The sequence below is a fragment of the Bombina bombina genome, chromosome 5 (assembly GCF_027579735.1).
Source record: "Bombina bombina isolate aBomBom1 chromosome 5, aBomBom1.pri, whole genome shotgun sequence".
NCBI lineage: Eukaryota > Metazoa > Chordata > Amphibia > Anura > Bombinatoridae > Bombina > Bombina bombina.
The window spans coordinates 577,444,509-577,472,149 of NC_069503.1; the positions used below are offsets into that span (position 1 = coordinate 577,444,509).

At 35.6% G+C, this 27,641-nt stretch overlaps 1 protein-coding gene across 1 annotated transcript in view; it reads left to right on the forward strand.

The window, feature by feature from the left end:
• The window catches only part of LOC128660599 (collagen alpha-2(VI) chain-like), a 115,287-nt gene that overhangs the window by 48,568 nt on the left and 39,078 nt on the right, over nt 1-27,641 (forward strand). Inside the window, exons 13-16 of the mRNA XM_053714525.1 lie at nt 403-465; nt 2,567-2,620; nt 4,527-4,562; nt 16,418-16,480. Of these exons, the coding sequence (XP_053570500.1) occupies nt 403-465; nt 2,567-2,620; nt 4,527-4,562; nt 16,418-16,480 (216 nt within the window). The remainder of the gene's footprint in view (nt 1-402; nt 466-2,566; nt 2,621-4,526; nt 4,563-16,417; nt 16,481-27,641) is intronic.

The window sequence follows — 27,641 nt, forward strand, 5'->3', positions numbered from 1 at the left end:
ATCTGAATCACGAAATAAAAAAACTTGGGTTGAGTGTCCCTTTAAAATTGGATGCTTGATCTAAATTATGAAAGTTCAATTTTTCCTTTACTGTCCCTTTAAGGTTAATGGGTGTTTTAGCACCTCAATACTAAATACAACCACTTTTATTTATTACGCTAGAGTTTCTTTAATAATATTTCTTAAATGATATGTTTCACATTGCATTGTTAATTTTGGAAATTATGCATTTTACTGTACCCCATGAAAATAGACAGAATGATTAAAACCAAGTTATAGGTTCATTGGTTCTCTTCATTACATCATATTTTTATTTGTCTATAACGACTGAAATATTTTGCATCCTGCTAATGTGATACAAACAAATGTACACAAGTCTGTGTTTTTGTTCTCTATATCTAGGGTTTTCAAGGAAAACAAGGTGACTCAGGCCCACCAGGATTAAAAGGAGATGCTGGTGACAAGGTACATAATTATTTGTTATTTATCGTCCTTCTCCTTCCGGTACCCCTCTCTTGTATGTAAAAAAGGCTCTACCTTACAGGGCTGTTGGCATCTTAAAGGTGTGAGGTGCTTCAATGATAAATAATGTGCATTTCCCAATCAGCACCACCCTAGAACCTCCACTATTTAAAATATTTGACTATTAAGTATTTTGGCTAACATTGTACGTTTTCTATTAGTATAATCTTTGTGCCATTCCAGTTATTTTCCATTTTTATTTCAGACCTTCAAATAAGTATTATCTAATTATTTTTGTAGTATATGAAGCAGTTATCCAATGCAATTATTGTTCCCTTTTCATTCAGTGGTCGTTCTCCTCCATTATATAATTATTTCTGTAGTATATGTCAGTTTAACACTAGTTATAATTTGTACATTTGCTAATCATATTAATTTGACTAACTCTCAGTCCTCTGAAATTAATTAATCTTCAAAATATATATTGTTATGTTCTACTTCTATGTGTTCTGTTTATTTTTAGAAGCCTTCCCTCTGATGTGTACTTGACATTTACCATAACCACATAGTTTTTATGCTAACTAACCCTTTCATCGAAGGGGTTAAATATGACACATGCATTTAGATTTAGACAATTGCAAAAATCACTCATTTTGTTTGAAAATGCCCAAAAAAACCTACCCTTCAATGAGTAAATGTTGGAACGCATGTGACACACACATTTAGCTGATTTGTTCATGTGGCTAAAACCATTACACTTACATTGGGAAAGACTTTTCTGCAACCAGGAAAGGCTTCAAATCAAATTTTACACTATTTAATAATGATCCAGAAATGATCTTGTTGTTTCATTTATTCCTGTGCCAATAAGATTTATAATAAGACAGAGTAGGCATGTACCTACAGGTGCCATCCATAGAGGGGTGACATTCTCTGCCTATTATAAATACCAGTCAGTGGGCGACCTTAGCTAAGAGGACTGCCGGCAGTGAAATAGCAGCACTGCGCATGCGCGGCCATCTTTGTGCAGCATCCAGCTTCCCCCGTGCATGTGCAATGCTTGCAGTGGCTTTAGCAAAGATAGCCCCAGCACACGTGCAATGCTGTTATTTCACTGCCGGCAGCCATCTTAGTTAAGGTCGTTAGCAATACGGGGGGCACTTCAGATTTTGGTGCCTACAGGCACCTGGGCTTTAAATCAGACCCAATATTAGAAATATATATTTTGCTGCTGATGGCTTGTACAAGTAGCACTAGCTTCTACTAAAACTTTATTTAGGTTTAAGCTTCTGCCCAGCTGCTCCTCTGTTGTTGTAAAGACAAACCACATAGGAAATAAGAGGTTAACACATTTACATAAAAGAATTAATAAAGTTGTGAATATTCAGCTGCACTGACCAGTCCCATTAACTAATAAAGGACAAAAAAAAGTTTCTTAATCAGGCGCTGTAAGTTTCAGTATCACCCATATATCAGGGGTATTAATAGCACAATTGCAATGGGGTAAACACATAGGGGTCGATTTATCATAACTTGTCCGCCTGCTCTGAGGTCGCGGACAGAAATCAACCCGATCGAATATGATCGGGTTGATTGACACCCCCTGCTAGCGGCCGTGAATCTGCAGGGGCGGCATTGCACCAGCAGTTCACAAGAACTGCTGGTGCAATGATAAATGCTGACAGCGTATGGTGTCGGCATTTATCGTTGTGCAGCAGACATGATACGCTACATTGTATCATTTCCGCTCGCACTATGATAAATATACCCCATAGACTGTGGGGGACTTGAAGAATGCCTGCAATAAACAAAGACTATCCTACAAACTAATTAAGCTTGCACTTTATAGGAAAATATGCTGGGCCTATGGTTCTTACCTTCCATCAAAATCTATGATTCTATATCACAATATATTAAGTTCTATCTTTTAAATGTTATATGTATTGTACTTTATTTATACGGAACTTGAGATGTAACAGGATTTGCAAAAATGTCTAAAAGCAAAATAAACATTGGTAACTTCTGTAACAGTTGATAATTTACATATGATATATTATCCATACCAACTAAAGTAATAATTGCTTTTCTCTTGTTTTGAATGTAGGGGCCTTCCGGATACAGGGGGAATGTTGGCATCCCAGGAATAAAAGGTTTAAAGGTGAAGTATATCTTCTGTGTACTCAAATCTGTTGTTTTAGTATGACAAGACATAGGGGCCTATCTATCAAGCTCTGAATGGAACTTGAGGGCCCGTGTTTCTGGCGAGCCTACAGGCTCGCCAGAAACAGCAGTTATGAAGCAGGGTCACCAAGACCGCTGATCCATAACCCTGTCCGCCTGCTCTGAATCGCCGGAATTCAACCCGATCGAGTACGATCAGGTTGATTGACACCCACTGCTGGCGGTCGATTGGCCGCGAGTCTGCAGGGGGCAGCGTTGCACCAGCATCTCACAAGAGCTGCTGGTGCAATGTTGAATACGAAGAGCGTATTGCTCTCCGCATTCAGCGATGTCTGTCGGACCTGATCCGCACTGTCAGATCAGGTCCGACAGACATTTGTTAAATATGCCTCATAGTTAAACTTTATGCTTTTTTCTACAATGTATAAATGAACTGAAACAGAAACTTTGAATTGACAGGTCTATGTTATAATTGTGCTCTGTCTATATAATTGCCGCATAATTACAACTAAGAAGGAGCAAATGCTTTGGAACAAATCTTTCAACATCATTTTTTTCAAGCATTTACTACATTTCTCTGTATCAATGACTGAACATAATGTTTGAATATTTAAATATTACCTTTCAAATCTAAATTCCAGTAAACAATAATGTATGTCTATGGAGATCAACATTCAAATATTATACTTAAAGGGACACTAAACCCAAAAAAATTATTTTATGATTCCAGTAGAGAAAACAATTTTAAACAACATTCAAATTTACTTCAATTATCTAATTTGCTTCATTCTTTAGATATTCTTTGTTGAAGAAATAGCAATGCACATGGGTGAGCCAATCACGCGAGGCATCTTTGTGCAGCAACCAATCAGCAGCTACTGAGCCTATCTAGATATGCTTTTCACCAAAGTATATCAAGAGATTAAAGCAAATTAAATAATAGAAGTAAATTAGAAACTTGTTTAAAATTGCATGCTCTTTCTAAATCATGAAAGAAAAAATTTGGGTTTCATGTCCCTTTAAATTATGCATTTAAAAATTCAAATGTTAACATTCAATATCAAAATATTAATGCTCTTTCTACAGAAAATTTTAATTGGAAGAATGAATGTCAGTGGAACACTCACTCTACCTTTTAAATGTTAAAACAGCCCTATGCCCATCCGTAATTATTAAGCTCTTTATCAAGCACATATATAACACGTTATGTGAAAATGAATGCAGTATTGAAGCCACATCTTTTTATGTGCAATGCATTTCTTTTGGAAGAGCAGAAACAATGGTTAACTGGGTGGAATCTCCCCAGACACAGCATGGTGTGGAACAAAACAGAAATAGAGGGTGCTACACATAGCGTAACAAAGATTACGTTCAAAAAGTCTGCCCATAAGTGTTACTTCTGGAATCTTTAGTATAGTTTGTTCATATTAGCCTTTTGTGAAATAGGCTTCTACAGCTTCCACAGAAGTTCCAAAATGTTCCAAATAGTTCAACACACACACACAAACACATATTTTTATATTTATATATATACTGTATATGTATTTATAAATATATATGTACAGCTATGTTGTGTTTCTGTCGCTATCAGTAGCGGCTTGCATAGATAGTATTTATTATTATTTACTATTTAGGCCATACTTTACTTTCTGAGCTAATTTGAAAACATTAATAATAAGAAGATTGTTGTCAACATCCCAATACAGCATCATATTGGGAAGAACTTCTATTGCTTCTGTGTTATAAAGAAGGGCTGTTAATTGCGTTTCTAAGGAGCCCTTCTAACGTATCAATATGAAATGAATTACATGCAACACAGATTTCACATAATATTTCACGTGGCTATTGTGTATTTATTTAATTTCTAACATGTTTTTCCTTAGGGAAAGATGGGCATTCCAGGAGTTAATGGTGATGAGGTAAGTATTATTAACCTTTGTTCTGCATTTTGTTGGAAATGCTGAGCCTACAAAATATGAAAATATAATGAACACATGTCTTGTGCTTTTTAGAATACAGATTACATTCCAATTATTTTATTTTTCTTCTAATCTAAATTTGGAAAATGCCTAAAAATGTGGTGAAAAATTGGTGGAAAAAGCCCATCTATGTTTGCTTTCACAGTTTGACTTAACAAGTAGAGAGAAATAACCCTCTTTTATATTTCTTGTGGCGTACAAGAGGGCGGGGCCTTTTCTGCCATTGGTGAGTTATTTTTGCTGGGGTTGTTATCTGTGGACAAGAGGCGCACAGAAGCTTCCCATAGGGCCTTATTTCTTTCCACTAGAGTAGAAACTAAATCCGATTTTACCTCCAGCAAACCATTATGTTCTATATCAAAAATGTCTGCTCTGTACTTGATTAGAAGATATTTTCACGCAAATAATAATATTAATTACATATTTGATCATATGTTATAATATAATAAACCAGTAACAAATGCATAATGGCATTTCATGCCTTCTGAAGTCATGCTAGACAAAATTCATATGACTACTAAAGATGATACTGCAGCAAAATATTTTTTATTACAAAACACCTAGCAATTAGAAAGAAATTTCTGTTGTGTTGTTTATCAATAGCAAAACTCCATCGACCATTTGCCTTTATTGGAGGAGGCTATCTGGGCTTTAGTCTACAGACAACAAGGCTAGCCACGGTTGTAATGTTAGTGTAAAGTACATTGTTTTTCAGCTGTTATCAGCAAAAGCCAATAAAGGACAAATGTGTAGCAGGGCTAGCCTTGAGAGGTTAGTAGGGTGCATTGTAAGTTCTAAGAATTAGAAAATCCTCAATTTCCAGAGCTAAATTTGATGACAAGGGAGCAAAATAAATAATTAAAGTATATTATAAAGTTGTTTCATCATGCATAACTAAACATTTTAGATAATAAATCTCAAGTTGTCCCTTACCAATGATTTGTTATACCAGCTGCAGAGTAAAACATTTTTTATTTTTAAAAAATAGCAGTTTTTGCTTTGAAGCCACAACACTTTTAAATGGGCTGAGCAGGCCTCCTTATCTTGTCACTTTCTATATGCACAAATCATTCTCATCTTATCTTTGAGTACACAAAGACAGATATTTAAGAGAGAGCAATTGAAGATGAACATTTTAGTACATATCTCCCAACAGGGAGGTTATTTTCTTCTGCTGGCTCATGTTTACATAACTTTTCTACAGCCAATATTGCAGGCAAAAGCAGACAAAATAAAGATAAAGGAGCTATTTGTAAAGAAAAAAAATGAATGCACTCCAGCAAGTATAATGGTTTATTGGGAACACATGAAAGGGGAGGAAGGTTTACAGTACACTGTCCCTTGAAATGTAAGTACTTATCAGCCAGTGATCATTAGTAGGATGTTTTTATCAACCAGTGATCATTAGTAGGAAGTACTTTTCAATCAGTGATCATTAGTAAGAAGTACTTATACGCCAGTGATAGTTAGTAGGAAGTACTTATACGCCAGTGATCATTAGTAGGAAGTACCTATCAACCAGTGATCATTAGTAGGAAGTACTTATCAACCAGTGATCATTAGTAGGAAGTACTTATCAGCCAGTGATCATTAGTAGAAAGTACTTATCAACCAGTGATCATTAGTAGGAAGTACCTATCAACCAGTGATCATTAGTAGGAAGTACTTATCAACCAGTGATCATTAGTAGGAAGTACTTATACGCCAGTGATAGTTAGTAGGAAGTACCTATCAACCAGTGATCATTAGTAGGAAGTTCTTATCAACCAGTGATCATTAGTAGGAAGTACTTATCAACCAGTGATCATTAGTAGGAAGTACTTATCAATCAGTGATCATTAGTAGGAAGTACTTATCAATCAGTGATCATTAGTAGGAAGTACTTATCAACCAGTGATCATTAGTAGGAAGTACTTAACAACCAGTGGTGATTATTAGTAAGAAGTACTTATCAGCCAGTCATCATTAGTAGGAAGTACTTATCAACCAGTGATCATTAGTAGGAAGTACTTATCAACCAGTGATCCAGGTCCTTAGTAGGAAGTACTTATACGCCAGTGATAGTTAGTAGGAAGTACCTATCAACCAGTGATCATTAGTAGGAAGTACTTATCAACCAGTGATCATTAGTAGGAAGTACTTATCAACCAGTGATCATTAGTAGGAAGTACTTATCAAGTTATCAGTCAGTGATCATTAGTAGGAAGTACTTATCAACCAGTGATCATTAGTAGGAAGTACCTGTCAACCAGTGATCATTAGTAGGAAGTACTTATCAACAAGTGATCATTAGTAGGAAGTACGTATACGCCAGTGATCATTAGTAGGAAATACCTATCAACCAGTGATCATTAGTAGGAAGTATTTATCAACCAGTGATCATTAGTAGGAAGTACTTATCAGCCAGTGATCATTAGAAGGAAGTACCTATCAACCAGTGCTCATTAGTTGGAAGTACTTATCAGCCAGTGATCATTAGTAGGAAGTACTTATCTGCCAATGAGCATTAGTAGGAAGTGTACATCTGTATTAGTACTAACTTAAATTCAACCAGCTTTAACTTCCATTTTTTATGAAAAGGGAAAAAGAAAAAAGAAATTCAAGACACTTGGATTCTGTTCTTTCACAAGGATGACTTTGTGTGTCTCTTGAAGCTTTAAAAGGAATAGGAAAGTCAAAATTAAACTTACATGATTCAGATAGAGCATGTCATTTTAAGACACTTTTAAATTCACTTATTTGCTCTCTTGGCATCAGTTGTTGAAAAAGAATATGCACACATCCTACACTACTGGATGATAGCTGCTGATTGGTGCCTGCACACATGTGCCTCTTGCGATTGGCTCTTTAGATTTGTTCAGCTTGCTCCTAGTAGTGCATTGCTGCTCCTTCGGCAAACGATATCAAGAGAATGAAGCAAATTTAATAATAGAAGTAAATTGGAAAGTTGTTTAAAATTGTATGCTCTATCTAAATCCTGAAAGAAAATATTTGGGTTTCATGTGCCTTTAAGGAATGTTTTGCTATTAAATGTCCTTTTTTTTTATATACTTTATTGTGATGTTCATTGTGTTATATATAAATGTTTACAATATAATTGCTAGATATAAAAAATGAATGCTTAATTAAATTAACATCTGATTAAGTACCTGATTTGTTTTATGTTAAATGGAAGAGAGTGGCATTAAAGGGACAGTACACTGTAAAATTGTTTTTATATTAATGTTTTTTCAATTACTTGTTATACCAGCTGCAGAGTAAAAATGTATGAGAAATTGCATTTTCAGGTCTATTTGTGTATATGAAGTAGCTGGTTTTGTGATTTTGAACCACAGCCTATTACAATTGGTTGAGTTTAAGGCAATATCATATCTCATTATGTTATCACTTTGTGTACACACACTTGCTTCCTTATCTTATATTTGTCTGGAAAGCTAAAGCTCAATACATAGAGAGAAGAATGGAAAATTATCATTTTATTACTTAACTTTCCTGCACCCCACTGGGAGTGTCATTTCTTCTGCTGGCTGTGTTTACTTAGGCTATTCAATAGCTGAGACTCCAGTATCAAAACTTTCAGTATAGGTTGGGATACCACAGGCTAAATCAGCTATTTCAAAGGCCAAAATAAGGGTAAAGGAGCTATTTGAAATAGTAAATTTAAAATTAACACTTTATTGAAAAAGGACGACAACATTCATATATTGCTGGGTAAAAAGAGTGGGAATATCACATCCAATCATTCTATTCAGTATGAACCCAACACTAATTAAAACAAAAAAACAAAAAAGGACCTAGTGGCTAATGGGGAGTGTGAATAAATGTATAAAAAATATGGGGTTAGCTAGATTTAAAGAGTATTCAATTTGGCAGTTGTAGATGCTAGAAAAGATTCTCCTGCCTACAGACTCCGTAGGAGTTCTCCAATCAGCAGATTATAGTTAAAACCGCATATATTCATCAATAGCAAATCTTACATACACACAGAATAATCATTATTATATATCCTTATAATTAAGGGCCATAGTTATGTCCTATTGTAAATAGGGACTCACTGCAATTCTCTTTAGTAGTAGTTATTTTAGGTTTAATCACTGTATCTATTGCATCAATAGACGTTATCATCAGTCAAAAATCGATTAAAGGGACATAATACTCATATGCTAAATCACTTGAAACTGATGCAGTATAACTGTAAAAAGCTGACAGGAAAATATCACCTGAGAATCTCTATGTAAAAAAGGAAGATATTTTACCTCACAATTTCCTCAGTTCAGCAGAGTAAGTCATGTGTAAAAAGTTATACTTCAGCTGCAGCCAATCAGCATCAACAGTGCTGAGGTCATGAACTATTTTACTGTGATCTCATGAGATTTCATTTAACTCTCATGAGATTTCACTGTAAACTTTCTTACACTGAATAGGGAAATAAGATGAGTGTGCACGTAAGCTCACCCCCTTTGCTGTCCCGGGACAGACCTACTGATTTGCTGCTTAGAAGTCCTTTACAATGGGATGTGGCTACTGAGAAACTTTTGAGGTAAAATATCTTTCTTTTACATAGAGATGTTCAGGTGATATTTTCTAGTCAGCTTTTTACAGCTATGCTGCATGACTTTCAAGTGTTTTAACATTTGGGTATTATGGCCCTTTAAGTTCAGTCATTTTTCCTCATATGCTGTTATCACAGTACAATATGACTATCACATCAACGGTAGTAGGGGTTGTCTGTAAAGAATTTAGCAGCTTAGTCTCTAGTAACGATATAGGGTGTGGATATTTTCAATGTTAAAAATATTTGGAAATTATAGGGTTAACAACAGTTAAACAAACATTCCATACAGGCGTTCCTATGCGCTCAAAGGTGTCCTCCTGCCTGCAAACATAATGGGGGTTACCCAGTGAGCCAATTTCTGGCTAGAAACCCTATATAAATATCAACCACACTCACATCAATGGATTCATTCGTTATTTTTCCTTATCGTAACGGACCATAAAGATGCCCCAATGTATCAGAATTAAGCTGCAAAGCTTTAATATATCAGGATTCAGCTACAAAAGTTTAAACAAAAGGTTTTTAACTTAGTAGTGCAGGAAAGTTGTGTTTATCACACCAACAAATATTAACATTAGTCAGTAATCATTAATCAAATTTCCCTGCTTATCAAGCTCGGATGCTGTTGTCACAGCTTAATGTATCATTTATATTGACCAATAGTTAAACTATCTGTTTAGAAGTTAGCAACTTTGTTTATGATAGAAATATATTCTTATTAAGTATCAATATTGTAACTGTGTGTATTACAGCAAACGATCGTCACACACGTTGCCCCATTAGCCCCGCCCACCGACGTGTTTTGTCACTAACAAACGTGACTTTGTCATGGTATTAGGGCTGGCCAAGCCGAGATACACAGCTTATATGCGCTTGGTTGTTATAGTATTTGTATGTTTGCGGAAGTGTCAACTGCAACACTTCCGCAAACATACAAATGGTTACTATAACAACCAAGAGCATATAAGTCGTGTATCTGTGCCGTGTATCTGTATAATTTCCAAACATTTTCAACATTGAGAATATCTACACCCTATATCGTTACTAGAGACTAAGCTGCTAAATTCTTTACAGACAACCCATACTACTGTTGATGTGATAGTCATATTGTACTGTGATAACAGCATATGAGGAAAAATGACTGAACTTAATCGATTTTTTGACTGATGATAATGTCTATTGATGCAATAGATACAGTGATTCAACCTAAAATAACTACTACTAAAGAGAATTGCAGCAAGTCCCTATTACAATAGGACATGACTATGGCCCTTAATTATAAGGATATATAATGAATGAGTATTCTGTGTGTATGTAAGATTTGCTGTTGATTAATATATGGGGTTTTAACTATAATCGGCTGATTGGAGAACTCCTACGGAGTCTGTAGGCAGGAGAATCTTTTCTAGCGTCTACAACTGCCAAATTAAATACTAGTTAAATCTAGCTAACCCCATATTTTTATACATTTATTCACACTCCCCATTAGCCACTAGGCCCCGTTTTTTGTTTGTAATTCGTGTTGGACTCATACTGAATAGAAGGATTGGATGTGATATTCCCACTCTTTTTACCCAGCAATAGATGAATGTTGTTGTTGTCCTTTTTCAATAAAGTATTAATTTTAAATTTACTATGTCATAATTATTAGTGTATAATTCTACACTGGGCTAAAATCCCTTAAATCCTCTACATACCCTAATAATTTTCGGTAAAGGAGCTACTTGTAAACAATTGAATACACCCCAGCAGGTAAAATGGATCAATGGGAACAATTTAAAAGAGGGAAAATTTTGGGGTGGACTGTCCCTTTAAAAACACAAATATGGAAAATAAGGGAGCAGCCAATTTACAGTAAGACAGCTTTACATGTTTTTAAATGTTTGTCAGCACCAGTACAACAAAGGAAAAAATAGCAGCAGCTTTTGCTTTTAATAAAATATTTTATTTGGATGAACGTTTCCTCAAAATGAATCATTCCTACTAGAAACATATTAAGCATAGCTGAATCTTCATGGGTGCTTTAATCAAATGCCAAATATTTTCTAAATACCTCATTCTATTTGTGTCTCATAAGTGAGCTGGAAGATTATTCTAAATATCTAGAGACTGTTATGTAAATCACAACTTTCACAAAACAGACAAATTATGTGTTAACTTTGGTTCTGAATCCACAACCTTATGTTTGGAAAAGGCTAATAGCAAATTTTTACACAGTGAAAGCAAATGTTTAGTGCATTATACTGTCAATCGAAAAAATATTAAAGAGGAGAACCCACATTGATGCTTTGGTAGTATAACGTTAAATCAATACTGTGGGAACAAAAGTATTAAAAGTATTTAATCACATTTCCTATCTGAATTGAGCATTCAATATTGATAATATTAGGAACATTTGAAGCTGTATCGTGTGTCAGATTTAAAAAAAAAAAAAAAAAAATCAACTATAGACTAAAATGTGGTATGTGCCCATTTATACAACTTAAAGGGACACTGAACCCAAATTTTTTCTTTTGTGATTCAGATAGAGCATGCAATTTTAAGCAACTTTCTAATTTACTCCTATTAGCAATTTTTCTTTGTTCTCTTGCTATCTTTATTTGAAAAGAAGGCATCTAAGTTTTTTGTTTGTTTCAGTACTCTGGATAGCACTTTTTTATTGGTGGATGAATTTATCCACCAATCAACAAGGACAACCCAGGTTGTTAACCAAAAATGGGCCGGCATCTAAACTTACATTCTTGCAGTTCAAATAAAGATACCAAGAGAATGAAGAAAATTTGATAATAGGAGTAAATTAGAAAGTTGCTTAAAATATCATGCTCTATCTGAATCACAAAAGAAAAAAATTGGGTACAGTGTCCCTTTAACTAATGAAACATTGCTGGCACCGCAATGCATTGTGGGACATGAAACCCAAAATTTTTCTTTCATGATTTAGGTAGAACATACAAATTTAAACAACTTTCCAATTTACTTCTATTATCAAATTTGCTTCATACTCTTGGCATCGTTTGTTAAAGGAGCAGCAATGCACTACTGGACACATGGGTGAGCCAATGGCAATCGGTATAAATATGCAGCCACCAATCAGCAGCTAGAACCTAATCTTACCTAGATAAACCTTTCAGCAAAGGATAACAAGAGAAGGAAGCAAATTAAATAATATAAGTAAATCGGAAAGTTGTTTAAAACGGCATGCTCTTTCTGAATCATGAAAGAAAAAAAATTGCGTTTCATATTCCTTTTAAGTATAACTGTAATCCTCACCCCCAACCCAAACCCCTAAATCTAACTGTGATCACACTGGTAATGTTTTACATTCTAGAAAAATGTTTCAGACTATATGCAGTGCTGATGCTGATAAGAACAATGTTAGCATCAAAATGGCATTGCTTTGTTGTAAGAAATAACTCTGCATAGCAGTAGTATACCAAAGCTGGTGTAATTAACCTCCTGATAATCCTTAAATCCCTATAACACCTCTGTAATAGTGTAACACTAGAATTAATTACTCTGATGCCACACACCTTAACTCAAATGCACTAGTCACCCAAAATACAACACCCTTAGGTGCCACTACTATCCAACAACCATGCTGTCCCCCCACATGTGGATTTTTCCCCCAAATGACCAAGAAGAGGGCCACTCGGAGGACTCCTCAAGGCTCAAGTAGTCCTCATCCAATGAGACTTTCTCCACCCTAAGACCTCCCTAGTACAAAAACAATCACATAGACAGACCTAACTCACAGCAAGGGACTAGCAACCTTAAAGGGACACTGAACCCAAAATTTTTCTTTTGTGATTCAGATAGAACATGAAATTTTAAGCAACTTTCTAATTTACTCCTATTGTCAAATTTTCTTTATTCTCTTGGTATCTTTATTTGAAATGAAAGAATGTAAGTTTAGATGCCGGCCCATTTTTGGTGAACAACCTGGGTTGTCCTTGCTGATTGGTGGATAAATTCATCCACCAATTAAAAAGTGCTGTCCAGAGTTCTGAACCAATAAAAAAAAGCTTAGATGCCTTCTTTTTCAAATAAAGATAGCAAGAGAACGGAGAAAAATTGATAATAGGAGTAAATTAGAAAGTTGCTTAACCCTTTGGCTGCTAAGCCATTTTCCACCTGGGTGCTAATATTTTTTTTATTATTATTATTTTTGCAATTTTTAAAAAAATTTTTTTTTAACTTTTTTATTTTTTTTTACAGACCCCCAAGACTTACACTGTTGGAAAGGTTAGGCGATTACCTTTCCAACAATGGGCCTTGGGGGTCTGTAGCTGCTTAGATGCCTGAGATACAGGCTTCTAAGCAGCATGCCCCCTCCTCCTATACATAACATTAAGTATAAATAAAGTTGCGCGGTGACGTCATCACCTAATTGCGCGTGACGTCACAGCGCATCACGTGAAGCCCCGGCGATGCCTGTCACTCTACAGGCACGATCGCCGGGGTAGGAGCAGCAAGGAGCCCCCAGATCTCCCTCAAGGTGGGAGAGTGCTCAGAGCCGTCATTAGCACTCAAAGGGTTAAAATTGCATGCTCTATCTGAATCACAAAAGAAAAAAAATTAGGTTTAGTGTCCCTTTAAGGATCTCCACATCATAAGAGGCCCCCACAGAAGACAACCAAGAAGACAACCAAAAAATCTTTCTTCTCACTATGAATGTGCAATAAATAAAGTCCTATCAACTTTATTTTTTGATTTATGCTGTTAAATTATTTATGCAAATTTATGTTAATTAGCATGGCCGGTATTTTCTTCCAAGAAAGGTGGCAACCCTAATTGAACCTCCAAACTCTAAAATCTTAATTTTAGATTAAAACCAAAGGCTTTCGTATGTGTAGGCATCTTCTGTCTTGATTTGGCCTTAAAATTCTGTCTTCAGCCACATTTGTAGAATTTGAAACCTAAGTTACAGATTTTACATTTTGGCCTCTCTAAGAAGCATGTAACTAAGCATAATTTTTACACTAATGCAATTGGTGTCTAATGCCCCTTTAATATAAAGTCAGTAAAGCCCATACAAATATAAAAACTACTTTAAGTAAAGGGGCATGTAAATCAAATTAAACTTTTATGGTTCAGCACATTTTACCACTCCTTTCCATGAGAACATATAGGTAGGTAGGCTCAGGAGCATTCAGGTGTAGTTCAACAGCACTTGTGACAATTTTATTTATATTGTGCTCACAACACATGCATGCCCCTGAACCTATCTTAGTAGGCTCTCATGGAAAGTAGTCAAGTTTCAACAATGGACTCTAAGAATGAGGTAAATTTGATAATATATGTACATTTTGTTTTGCTTTTTGTGTGGTATAATCCAAAAACTATTGACGCTTTTTCTCAATGAAGAGTTCTAGAATGCTTTTAAATCCCTTCTGCTTTTACCTTTACTTCAAGGCCTTGCAAATGGCACTGCAAGTGCTGACTCACCCAGACAATAGATTTTTTTTTTTTGGAAATGGGATTTGTAAACTGAAACTTCTTCCTTGGTCACATTAGTCAAATAGTTTTTTTTTTGTATTGACAGATTTTCTCATATCCCAAAGAACATAGTGAGACTCATCTTTATAATCAGCTGTTATGTTCTGCAATGTTCTCATGATAAACATTACCTTTGGGAATAGACATGGTATTTTCCCATCATAGTACAATAAATAGTTTCCACATACAGCTGTATTTAACAATATATCAACTACAAACTACCACAATAAATAACTGGTACCAAACATTTATGAAACCTTAGAATGAAGCCATTAAACAGGTGTTGAGAACATAAATTCTTTTACTTATTGTGTTTAGGGAAATTCCTATAAAAAAAACTTTTTGGATATCCTGTTCCCCACAAGCATTTAGCAGAAGTAAACTCATTTGTTGTTGTATATAACATAATTATTGTTTGTTATTACCACACAATGGAGGTTAATTACTGAATGGTTTTATAATGCATCCACTGGGACAGATTTCAAACAGAAGAATGTCCCTATTAAAGATGATTCAGCAGTGCAATGTCCGAAATAATAAAAAAAAAAAACATCTATAAATACTGGTCTTAAATAAACAGGATTTTAAAGAAAATATTATATTCGGAACAATTAATTTATCTATTTTTTTATTATTATTCTTAAAGTGACATGACACCCATGATTTCTTTTGATTCATCCCAGGGTATACAATTTAAAAAAAAAAAATCCAATTTACTTCTATTAGCAAATATACTGGTGTTCTTTGCTGCCAAATAGGGATGGGCGAATGTTTCGCAACATTCGAAAAACGGCACGAATTTTAACACATTCGTTCGTTCAAATCGAATTTCGAATGTTTACATAACATTCTAACATTCAATTTTCGAATGTTCGGTTTCGAATTTTACGATTACATTCGAAAATATTCTTTTCGAAAAATTTAAATTTAGATTGTAATAGTATTTCTAATGCTTTTTCTTAAAATGTAATATTCGAATTATGCAATATTCGAATTTGAAAAATTCGAATTTAGATTGTAATAGTATTTCTAATGCTTTTTCTTTAAATGTAATATTCAAATTATGCAATAAGTGTATTCGAATTCGAAAAATTCGAATTTAGATTGTAATAGTATTTCTAATGCTTTTTCTTTAAATGTAATATTCGAATTATGCAATATTCTATATGGAAACATTCAAAATGATATATTTGTATCTATTATGTATCAATTTACTAGATTCCCGCCCTACCACATGAACTATTGAACTTCTGAATAGTATTTGTTAAATAGAATGTTAAATTCGAAATTTCAAATGTGGACATTCAATGTAATTATAAATATTCTAATTCGAAAGTGACATTCGAAAACTGTAAATAACATTCGATTTTCGAATTTTTAAGAATATTTAAAATTTAGAATTCGATTTAGAATTCGAATTTCGGTAATAACATTCGTTCTACATTCGAAATTCAAAAATTTACACATTCGCCCACCCCTACTGCCAAATAGTGCTTTGACATGTGCATGCTCCTGAGCTTACCAACCTGCTTTTCAACAAATGATATCAAGAGAACCAGGTACATTTGATAATGATTTTTTAATTGTACACTCTAAATGAATCATGAATTACATTTTAAAAAAAAAATTAATGTCCCTTTAACATGTCTTTATATTTTGACTAAAACAGTGGGATTTCTACCTCTTATAAATATACAAAGTATATGTATTACTAATTTTAGCCTTGTTTGTGTTGCGTTTACAGGGATTTCGAGGGGATAATGGACTTCCTGGGCAGCGTGGGCCTACTGGAATTAAAGGACAACAGGTATCAATTGCATTTATAGATATGTAGTTTTAATATATTGGGAGCTAGTAATTACATGTTATATAATCCTTGAGATCAATGAAAGTAGGGTTAATGGCCTAAATTCAGTAAAAACGCATTTGTGAAACTTGAAACTCACTGAAAAAACTTGCCACGAAAATTGTGGAATTCATAAAGATTTGTATCCCTCATCGCATTGCAAGCTTTGAGTCATTCTCCATTATAACCAATCTCGTAACTGTATACCTCGTGGTGCATCACAGAACAAATTCAAAGCATTACAGAGCTAATGAATTTAAACAAAAACAAAAAACAAAAACTCCCTCTATAAATAAATACACATTAACTTATGCAAGAAACACATCTTGAAAGCAGTTAAAGAGCAATAAAAGAAATATATATATATAAAAAAGAGAAAATCTTGTAAGCTTTGAAATAGTGATACAAGAGAGCGAGATAAGATACTTCATAGAGACAATATAGTCTAAGTGTAGGTGAAAAATGATGACCAGACCACTCCGTTAGAACACTCTGGAATACCCACAGCCAGCAACTTGATACATCATTCTATCCAGCAACTACCATAACAAACAGACATTAAAATATTTTACAGAACATTTACATAAACCTTTTTGGAAATGTGTTTACAAAGTACTGATCTATGGAAGTCCTGCTATTCAAACAGTATCTGTATGGTAAAGCCCAAATGTATAAGATCATGAAACCTATGTTACTTTTACAATTCATCAAATAATTTACTTTGTGTTTCTGTCACATTTAAGGATTGAAAACCATATTGTCTACACTGGGTAACGTCACTTAAAAATGTGTTTGTGGGTTCAGTTTTGATCAATGTCTCCCTCTGACAAACCCAATCACATGTAAAAAATTCTACATCAATTGAGTGAGTAGATGGGTCAGAGATGTATACAGAGGTTGCTGATAAGCCAGGACTAGAGGCAGCATTGTTTAGATTGATCAATCTGTTATTAAAAGAAATAACCAAAATGAGCATGAAGGGTAAAGTTATAGTAATGGGGGACTTTAATTTGCCAGGTATAGACTGGAAGATTCCCTCTGCTAGAATCTCTTGAGCAATTGGTTAAGGAACCAACTCGAAAAGGAATTAGCAATAGCTATATTAGATTTCATACTTAAAAACAGTGATACAGTATCAGATGTGTCTGTAGGTGAGAACTTAGGGTCCACTGATCATCAATCTGTTTGGTTTAGTATCCATGTGCAGGCACTGTCCACCCAGACTAAAACTAAAGTTTTAGACTTTAGGAAGGCTGATTTTTCATACCCCCCCCCCCCATCTGGGGGGTCAGACCTGCATAAATACTAGGCATAGCCTTTTAATAAATGACATTCTGTTTTAAACCTGAAAACTGGCTGGGTTGTGAATTGCTGATCCCATATTCAGGACATTGTTCATCTGGTATTAACCCTTGGTATCCTGTTGGTACCGTAACACTATACAACTATTTAAAAGGGCAAACTCTTATTACAGGGGGCTCAACAATGGGAATTTTTGAAAGGTGCAACCACACACTGTATTAGACATGTCTGTAAAGGTAAAAGAAAGAGGAAACCAATATGTTTTTTCAAAGAAGTAGCACATGCTGTAAAGACAAAAAAGATAGCTTATAAAAATTACAGACAGACTAGAGACTAAGCAGTTATTCAGGAAGGTTTAAGCTCATGCGGAAAAGAAGATAACACAGTCAGTAATACATAGGGACAAACCCTTTATTAAATATATCAGTGAAAGAAGAAGAACTAAGAATAGAATAGTAAAATTGAAATCAGTTGACAGCAGAATAGTAGAAGGAGATAAGGATATTGCAGACTGTCTCAATGATTACTTCTGTTCTGTCTTCACAAAAGATTGTGAAGATAGAATGTCTACATTAAGGGATGTTACAAAAAATGGAATTGAGGGACATTATACACTCATTTTTTCTTTGCATAAATGTTTTGTAGATAATCTATTTATATAGCCCATCATTTTTTTTTATATTTTTAAATGTATAGTTTTGCTTATTTTTAAATAACATTGCTCTGATTTTCAGACTCCTAACCATGCCTCAAAGTTTTATGAGAATACCGTCAGCTACCTTCTCCAGCTTGCTCCTGTTTGTGTAAAGGGTCTTTTCATATGCAAAAGAAGGGGGAGGGGGGCGTGTCTTATTTCCCACTTGCATTGGGCTTTCCAGCTACCTTTTCAACAGAGCTAAACTGAGAGCTGTGATGTGCTAACGAGCAGTTTTTTCTCACCGATCACTTATCTACAGCGCTGGTATTACAGGTTTTTACAACCCCGGCATTAAAAGGCAAGAAGTGAGCGTAGAGCAAAATTGTGCTCCATACCGCACCCCAATACCAGCGCTGCATAAGTCAGCGGTGAACTGGTCGTACGTGCTCGTAGACGTCAATGGGGAGAGCCGGCTGAGAAAAAGTCTACACCTGCCAAAAAGCATCATAAAACTCAGTAACGCAGTCCCATTGATTCCTATGGGGAAACACATTTTATGTTTACACCTAACACCCTAACATGAACCCCGAGTTTAAACACCCCTAATCTTACACTTATTAACCCCTAATCTGCCGCCCCCGACATCGCCGACACCTACATTATACTTATTAACCCCTAATCTACCGCTCCAGACATCGCCACCACCTACATTATACTTATTAACCCCTAATCTGCTGCCCCCAACATCGCAGAGACCTACATTATATTTATTAACCCCTAATCTGCCGCCCCCAATGTCGCCGCAACCTACCTACACTTATTAACCCCTAATCTGCCGCCCCAACGTCACCGCCACTATATTACATTTATTAACCCCTAAACCTAAGTCTAACCCTAACACCCCTTAATTGAAATATTTAAATACATCTAAATAAAATTACTATCATTAACTACATTATTCCTATTTAAAACTAAATGCTATAAAATAAACCCTAAGCTAACACTATTAAGTCCCTACCGAATGGAAAGTCACCAGGCCCAGATGGTCTCCCTGCCAAATTTTATCAGTTATTAGTAGGGAATCTTGGCCCACACCTACATGAACTATTTCATTCTATAGACCAAGGTCTTATGTTTCCTCAATCCCTCTTAGATGCCATGATAACAGTGATTCCAAAACTGGATAAGTCTAGAGACCTTGTTGGTAACTATAGGCCGATCTCTTTATTAAATGTCGATATTAAAATATATGCCAAGATCTTAGCTAATCATCTCAGCCACATACTGCCGAAGATTATCCACCCAGACCAGGTTGGTTTTGTTAGAGGTCGCGAAGCAAAGGACAATACCACTAGACTCCTACATACAATATTTACTTCCCATGAGCAATCGAGCCCCCTGGTACTACTCTCTACTGACGCTGAGAAGGCCTTTGACAGGGTTGACTGGCATTTTATGTGGTCGACCCTGTCAAAATTCAGCCTCTCGGATGTATTTCTATCTAGAGTACAGGCATTATATAACAACCCTCGAGCTACTATTAAGGTTAACGACACAATATCACAGTCTTTCCCAATCTCTAATGGCACCAGACAGGGGTGCCCGTTATCCCCTCTCCTATTCACTCTCACGGTGGAAATTTTGGCTATCCAGATTAGAAGTAATCCAAATATTTCGGGTATTAAGTTTGGTAATATTCAACAAACATGTCTTCTATTTGCGGACGACATTATTTTTACTCTACAAGCACCATTAACTTCCCTTCCAGCCCTGATACAAGTTTTGGAAAACTATAAAAAATTTCTAACTATTCAATAAATATGGATAAATCTAGCATCATTCCCGTTCACATAAACCCAGCAGAAATGCATTATATCTTACATAAAACTCCCTTTTCCATTGCAAATACTCTCAGATACCTAGGACTGAATATCCCAAAAAACCCTCAGAATTTATTCCATGATAACTACATAACACTTCAGATGAATGTTTTCTCCCTATTACATGCATGGCACAAATATGGTCACCTTTCTTGGACAGGCCGAATAAACACAATAAAGATGATGATAATTCCCAAATATCTATATATTCCAAGCTCTACCTATAACAATGCCAAGACATTATCTTCGTACTCAACGGAATCTTCCACCAACTAGAATCTTTTATCTGGGCCTATAAAAAAACAAGAGTCTCGCGGGATACCATGAATTTGAGAAAGGAGGAAGGTGGCCTGAATGTCCCAAATTTAGCACAGTACCATAAAGCGACACATTTAACGCGTATAGTCTCATGGAATCATAATCCCCCCTGAAAAGTATGGATCCAAATAGAAGCAGCTCTACTTAACCTAAGTGGAATGCGTGATCTATGCTGGCTCCCTAAATCATTCAGACCCACCTTGACTAAAGCTAATGAATGTATCAGAACTACATTAGCCATATGGTACTCTCTTTTTCAACACCCAAATACCCTCTCCACTCCCATCTCACCAATGACCCCAATGTTGAATAACACTCTCTTTTTTTCCCAACACCAGTTTAAGTATGAACCGGAAGACGCCTCCCTTAAAAACATGCCTATATTCTTACTCACAGAATCATCCCAAATAAAGGACAGAATTTTTCTGAGAGATTCCATAGGTTCTCCTTTTCATAACTGGTTCTCTTATCTCCAAATTCGACAAGCGATTATGAACAACCCCCGTAAAAATGACTGTCTTCGCACACTCAGCCCTTTCGAGAGACTATGCATTACAAAAGATGTCCAGAAATCCCATCTCTCTCTCACACATAAACTCTTAAGGGTTTTACACACATTCAAACTACCCTCCTACACATCCAAATGGGAGGCTGAGCTTCGGGTTCAGCTCCCTAAGGACACTTGGTTACGCTGCTTTCGCACTGTTCACTCCTCTTCAACTTCACTCATCTTGACTGAGCTTAACTATAAAATTATTTCACGTTGGTATCTCACACCCCAGAAATTAAATGAAATATATCCGGGAGCTAATTCCAGTTGCTGGAGACGTTGTGGTGAAACGGGCACACTTTCTCACATATGGTGGTCCTGCAACAAATTGTCTATTTTTTGGGCTCAAATTGAGCGTTGCATCAACCTTACACTGGGCACACAGCTATCCCTTTCAGCAACTATGATTTTATTAAATCAAGTCCCTAGTTTGCAGTGTGTCTACCGTAGGAAACTCCTCCAACTGATGCTCACATGTGCCAAACGCATTATTCCTCGTCTATGGAAATAAGCTCTCTCCCCTACTTTTGACCAATGGGTGACAGAAGTTACGTATATATTATCCCTAGAGAAGAGACATTATTGCTTTTTGGGGAAGAAAGATTTTATACTGGATATAATTTTCCTATGGAAGCAAAGAGCATCATAAAACTGAAACGATAGCCCTTCTTTACGATTATAAACACTAGACCCTACATATGTTTAAGGTGTGTGCTCCTACCTTTAAACAGACTAAGTGCAAGGGAACTATAATATACCATATCTCTATTTTTCCTCTGTACCTCCCTCCTAATCCCCATAGCCCCCTACCTGAACCCCTCCCATCCCTCCCCTCCTATTGCCGCTCCCTCTCTTATTCTTTCACAGAAATGGTTAGTAAGACACTGCAATGATTTAATGTAGTTGGAAAAATTTATTGATCATTGTTATCCATTTATCTGCTCATGTTAAATACAAAATTGTCAATAAAAATTTATTTAAACAAAAAAAAAAATAAACCCCAAGCTAGCTACAATATAACTAATAGTTACATTGTAGCTAGCTTAGGATTTATTTTATTTTACAGGCAAGTTTGTATTTATTTTAACTAGGTAGAATAGTTATTAACTATTTAATAACTACCTAGCTAAAATAAATACAAAAGTACCTGTAAAATAAAACCTAACCTAAGTTACACTAACACCTAACACTACACTACAATTAAATAAATTCCCTACATTAAATACAATTAAATAAATTAAATTAAATTAGCTAAATCACAAAAAAACCCCACTAAATTACAGAAAATAAAAAACAAATTACAGATCTTTAAACTAATTACACCTAATCTAATAGCCCTATCAAAATAAAAAAGCCCCCCCAAAATAAAAAAAAACCCTAGCCTAAACTGAACTACCAATAGCCCAATAACAGGGCCGCCAAAGAAATAAGCTCTTTTTCCTGTAAAAAAAATACAAACACCCCCCCAACAGTAAAACCCACCACCCACACAACCAACCCCCCAAATAAAATACTAACTAAAAAACCTAAGCTCTCCATTGTCCTGAAAATGGCATTTGGATGGGCATTGCCCTTAAAAGGGCATTTAGCTCTATTGCAGGCCCAAAGCCCTATCCTAAAAAATAAACCCACCCAATACACTCTTAAAAAAATCCTAACACTAACCCCCGAAGATTCACTACCGGGAGAAGTCTTCATCCAAGCGGCAAGAGGTCCCCAACGAAGCCGGCAGAAGTGGTCCTCCAGACGGGCAGAAGTGGTCCTCCAGACGGGCAGAAGTCTTCATCCAGATGGCATCTTCTATCTTCATCCTTCCGGTGCGGAGCGGGTCCATCTCTTCCAACAAAGTCTTCTTGCTGAATGAATATCTCTTTAAGTGACGTCATCCAAGATGGCGTCCCTTAGATTCCGAATGGCTGATAGAATTATATCAGCCAATTGGAATTAAGGTAAAAAAAAATCGCCAATAGGATTGAACTTCAATCCTATTGGCTGATCCAATCAGCTGATAGGATTGAGCTCGCATTCTATTGTCTGTTCCAATCAGCCAATGGAATGCAAGCTCAATCCTATTTGCTGATCCAATCAGCCAATAGGATTTTTTCTACCTTAATTCCGATTGGCTGATAGAATTCTATCAGCCAATCGGAATCTAAGGGACGCCATCTTGGATGACGTCACTTAAAGAGATATTCATTCAGCAAGAAGACTTTGTTGGAAGCGGATGCTCCGCGGCGGTCTTTTTAGTTAGTATTTTATTTGGGGGGGGGGTTGGTTGTGTGGGTGGTGGGTTTTACTGTTGGGGGGGTGTTTTTGATTTTTTTTTACAGGAAAAAGAGCTGATTTCTTTGGGGCAATGTCCCGCAAAAGGCCCTTTTAAGGGCTATTGGTAGTTTAGTTTAGGCTAGGGTTTTTTTTTTATTTTGGGGGGCTTTTTTATTTTGATAGGGCTATTAGATTAGGTGTTATTAGTTTAAAGATATTTAATTTGTTTTTTATTTTCTGTAATTTAGTTTTTTGTTTTTTTTGTGATTTAGCTAATTTAATTTAATTTATTTAATTGTATTTAATGTAGGTAATTTATTTAATTGTAGTGTAGTGTTAGGTGTTATTGTAACTTAGGTTAGTTTTTATTTTATAGGTAAATTTGTATTTATTTTAGCTAGGTAGTTATTAAATAGTTAATAACTATTTAATAACTATTCTACCTAGTTAAAATAAATACAAACTTGTCTGTAAAATAAAAATAAACCCTAAGCTAGCTACAATGTAACTATTAGTTATATTGTAGCCAGCTTAGGGTTTATTTTATAGGTATTTCGTTTTAAATAGGAATAATGTAGTTAATGATAGTAATTTTATTTAGATTTATTTAAATTAGATTTAAGTTAGGGGGTGTTAGGGTTAGGGTTAGACTTAGGTTTAGGAGTTAATACATTTAATATAGTGGCGGCGACGTTGGGGGCGGCAGATTAGGGGTTAATTAATATAATGTAGGTGGAGGCGATGTTAGGGGCGGAAGATTAGGGGTTAATATTATTTAACTAGTGTTTGCAAGGCGGGAGTGCGGTGGTTTAGGGGTTAATATGTTTATTCTAGTGGCGGCGATGTCCGGAGCAGCAGATTAGGGGTTAAAAATTAATTATAGTGTTTGCGATGCGGGAGGGCCTCGGTTTAGGGGTTAATAGGTAGTTTATGGGTGTTAGTGTACTTTTTAGAACTTTAGTTATGAGTTTTATGCTACGGCGTTGTAGTGTAAAACTCATAGCTACGGACTTTAAAATGCGTTAGGGATCTTGTCGGTATAGGGTGTACCGCTCACTTTTTGGCCTCCCAGGACAGACTCGTAATACCGGCGCTATGGAAGTCCCATAGAAAAAAAGGGTTCACTAAGTTTACGTAAGTCGATTTGCGCTAAAGCCAAAATAGTGTGCGGTGCCCCTATACCTGCAAGACTCGTAATACCAGCGGTAGCGAAAAAGCAGCGTTAGGACCTGTTAACGCTGCTTTTTTACCTTACCGCAAAACTCGTAATCTAGCCGTAAGTTTTTAAACAGTTGTATACTGGATTTTTATAAGATTATCTGTGCATCTTATTCTTTAGAGTAGTGTCTATTACATGCAGTTATATGAAAATGAGTGTATACTGTCCCTTTAACACTAATCTTTTTACAGAGGATAAGGTTTTGTTAGCATTATCAAAAATAAATGTAAAAAAGTCAGTGGGTCCTGATAATAGTCATCCAAGGGTTTTAAAAGATCTGTGCTTAGTGCCCCATTAACTGATTTGTTTAATCAGTCACACTTGACAGGAGATGTTCTAGATGATTGGAGAATGGCAAATGTAGTACCTCTTCATAAAAAGTGAAGGAGAGAAGAAAATGGTAATTGCAGGACAGTTAGGCTTCAGTAGTAGGGAAATTAATGAAAATTCTCTTAAAAGAGAGAATTATGACTTACATAAAGACAAATTATTTAGAGGACCAAATGAGCATGGTTTTACTTCAGGAAGATCATATCAGACAAATCTAATAAGACTAATAAATTACTTAATTGATAATGTAACTAAAGTTTTAGACTAGGGTGGAGCAATTGATGTAGCATATCTATATTTCAGCAAAGTATTTGACACTGTCCCACACAAAAAACTAATTCACAAACTGTATCCCCTTGGTCTTGACTCATAAATTGTGAACTGGGTAGAATGCTGGCTTAAGGATAGAAAACAGCCGCCTAGATTACGAGTTTTGCGCTAAACAGGGTGCGAAACTAACGGCAAAAAAGTTGCTTTATTTCACTCTCCAGCGTGTTCAAATCAGCCAATAGGATTTCAGTAGCTCTCATCCTATTGGCTGTTTTGAACAGCCCATATGATTTTAGAAGCTCTCATCCTATTGGCTGATTTGAATTTGAAGAATCAAATCAGCCAATAGGAATGCAAGGTACGCCATTTTGAAACAGCTACCTTGCATTCAACTTCAGTTTTCCGGCGGTGACCGTATGAAGAGGACGCTCTGTGCAGGATGTCTTCCAGGATAGCTCCGCGTCGCCGGGATGAAAATAGAAGATGTCCCTGAGATGGATGAAGGTGTCGCCGCCTGGATGAAGACTTCTCGCCACCTGGATAAAGATGGATGTCCGGACTTCAAGAACGGTGAGTAGATTTTATGGGGTTAGTGTTAGGTTTTTTTTAAAAAAAATTTGGGTGGTTCTTTTTTTAGATTAAAGGTACATGAAACCCAAAATTTTTCTTTCATTATTCAGATAGAGAATACGATGTTAAACAACTTTCTAATTTACTTCTATTATCTAATCTGTTTCATTCTCTTGGTATAATTTGTTGAAGGAGCAGCAATGCACTACTAGTTTCTAACTTAACACATGGGTGAGTCAATCACATTCAATATATATATATGCAGCCACCAATGAACAGTTAGAACCTAGTTTCTCTGCTGCTCATGAGCTTGCCTAGATAAACCTTTCAGCAAATGATAACAAGAGAAGGAAGCAAATTAAATAATAGAAGTAAATTGGAAAGTTGTTTAAAATTGTATTCTCTATCTGAATCATGAAATACATTTTTTAGGTTTCATGTCCCTTTAAGGATGGGCACTTGCAAAAGAGCTGAATGCCCTTTTAAGGGCAGTAAAAGAGCTAAATTCCCCTTTAAGAGTAATGCCCATGCAAATGCCCCTTTAGGGGCAATTGGGTAGTTTAGGATTTTTTAGAGTTAGTTTTTTTATTTTGGGGTAGTTGGGTTGTGGGTTTTACTGTATTTTTTTACAAGTAAAAGAGCTGTTTAACTTAGGGCAATGCTCTACAAAACGCCCTTTTATGGGCTATTGGTAGTTTATTGTAGGCTAGGGGGTGTTTTTATTTTGGGGAGGCTTTTTTATTTTTATAGGGCTATTAGATTAGGTGTAATTGTTTTTATTTTTGATAATTTTGTTTATTATTTTTTGTAAGCTTAGTGTTTTTTATTTTTTGTAATTTAGTGTTTATTATTTTTGTAATTTTAGATTTTTTTAATTTCTTCGTAGTGTTTTTTAAATTTGTAATTTAGATTTTTTAATTGGTAGTTTTTTATTTTATTAGAATAGTTATGTTAGGTTAATTTATAGTTTAAATTTAGGATTTGTTTTTTTATTTCACAGGTCAGTTTTTATTTATTTTAAGATAGTTATATTGTAATTTTAATTTAAAGTTAGGGGTGTGTTAGGTTTACGGGTTAATAGTTTAATTTAGTGTTTTGCGATGTGGGGGGCCGTCGGTTCAGGGGTTAATATATTTAAATTGTGTTGGGGATGTGGGTGGGCGGCAGATTAGGGGTTAATAACTTTATTTAATAGTCGCAATGTGGGTGGGCGGCAGATTAGGGGTTAATAGGTTTAATATAGTATTTTCGATGCAGGAGAGTGGCGGTTTAGGGGTTAATTGCTTATGTGATCGGCCGGATTGATGTCCGCAGCCTCAGAGGCAGCGGACCAGTTAACGAGCAGCGGTCTTAAGACCGCTACTTCATAACTGCAGGGGCATCAGGGGCCATTCGTTCTTTGATAAATTGGTCCCCATATCTCTAGAAGGATATAGACTAACTGTAATCTGTGCAAAGGAGGGCTACTAAAATCGTACATTGTCTATAATATAAAAATTACCAGGAGAGGCTCAATTACAATTTGTTTAGTTTACAGGAGAGAAGAGAAAGAGGTGATATGGTAGTAACTTTCAAATATATTTAGGGGATTATTAAAGCTGAGGCAGTGAGTATTTTTCATAAAAAGAAAAATTCAAGGACAAGGGGTCATGATCTCAAGCTGAAGGGTAGTAGATTCGGGAGTAACTTCTTTACAGAAAGTGTGATTTATTCATGAAATAAACTTCCACAAGAGGTGGTAATGACAAACACTGTGGCGGACTTTACGAATGCCTGGGATA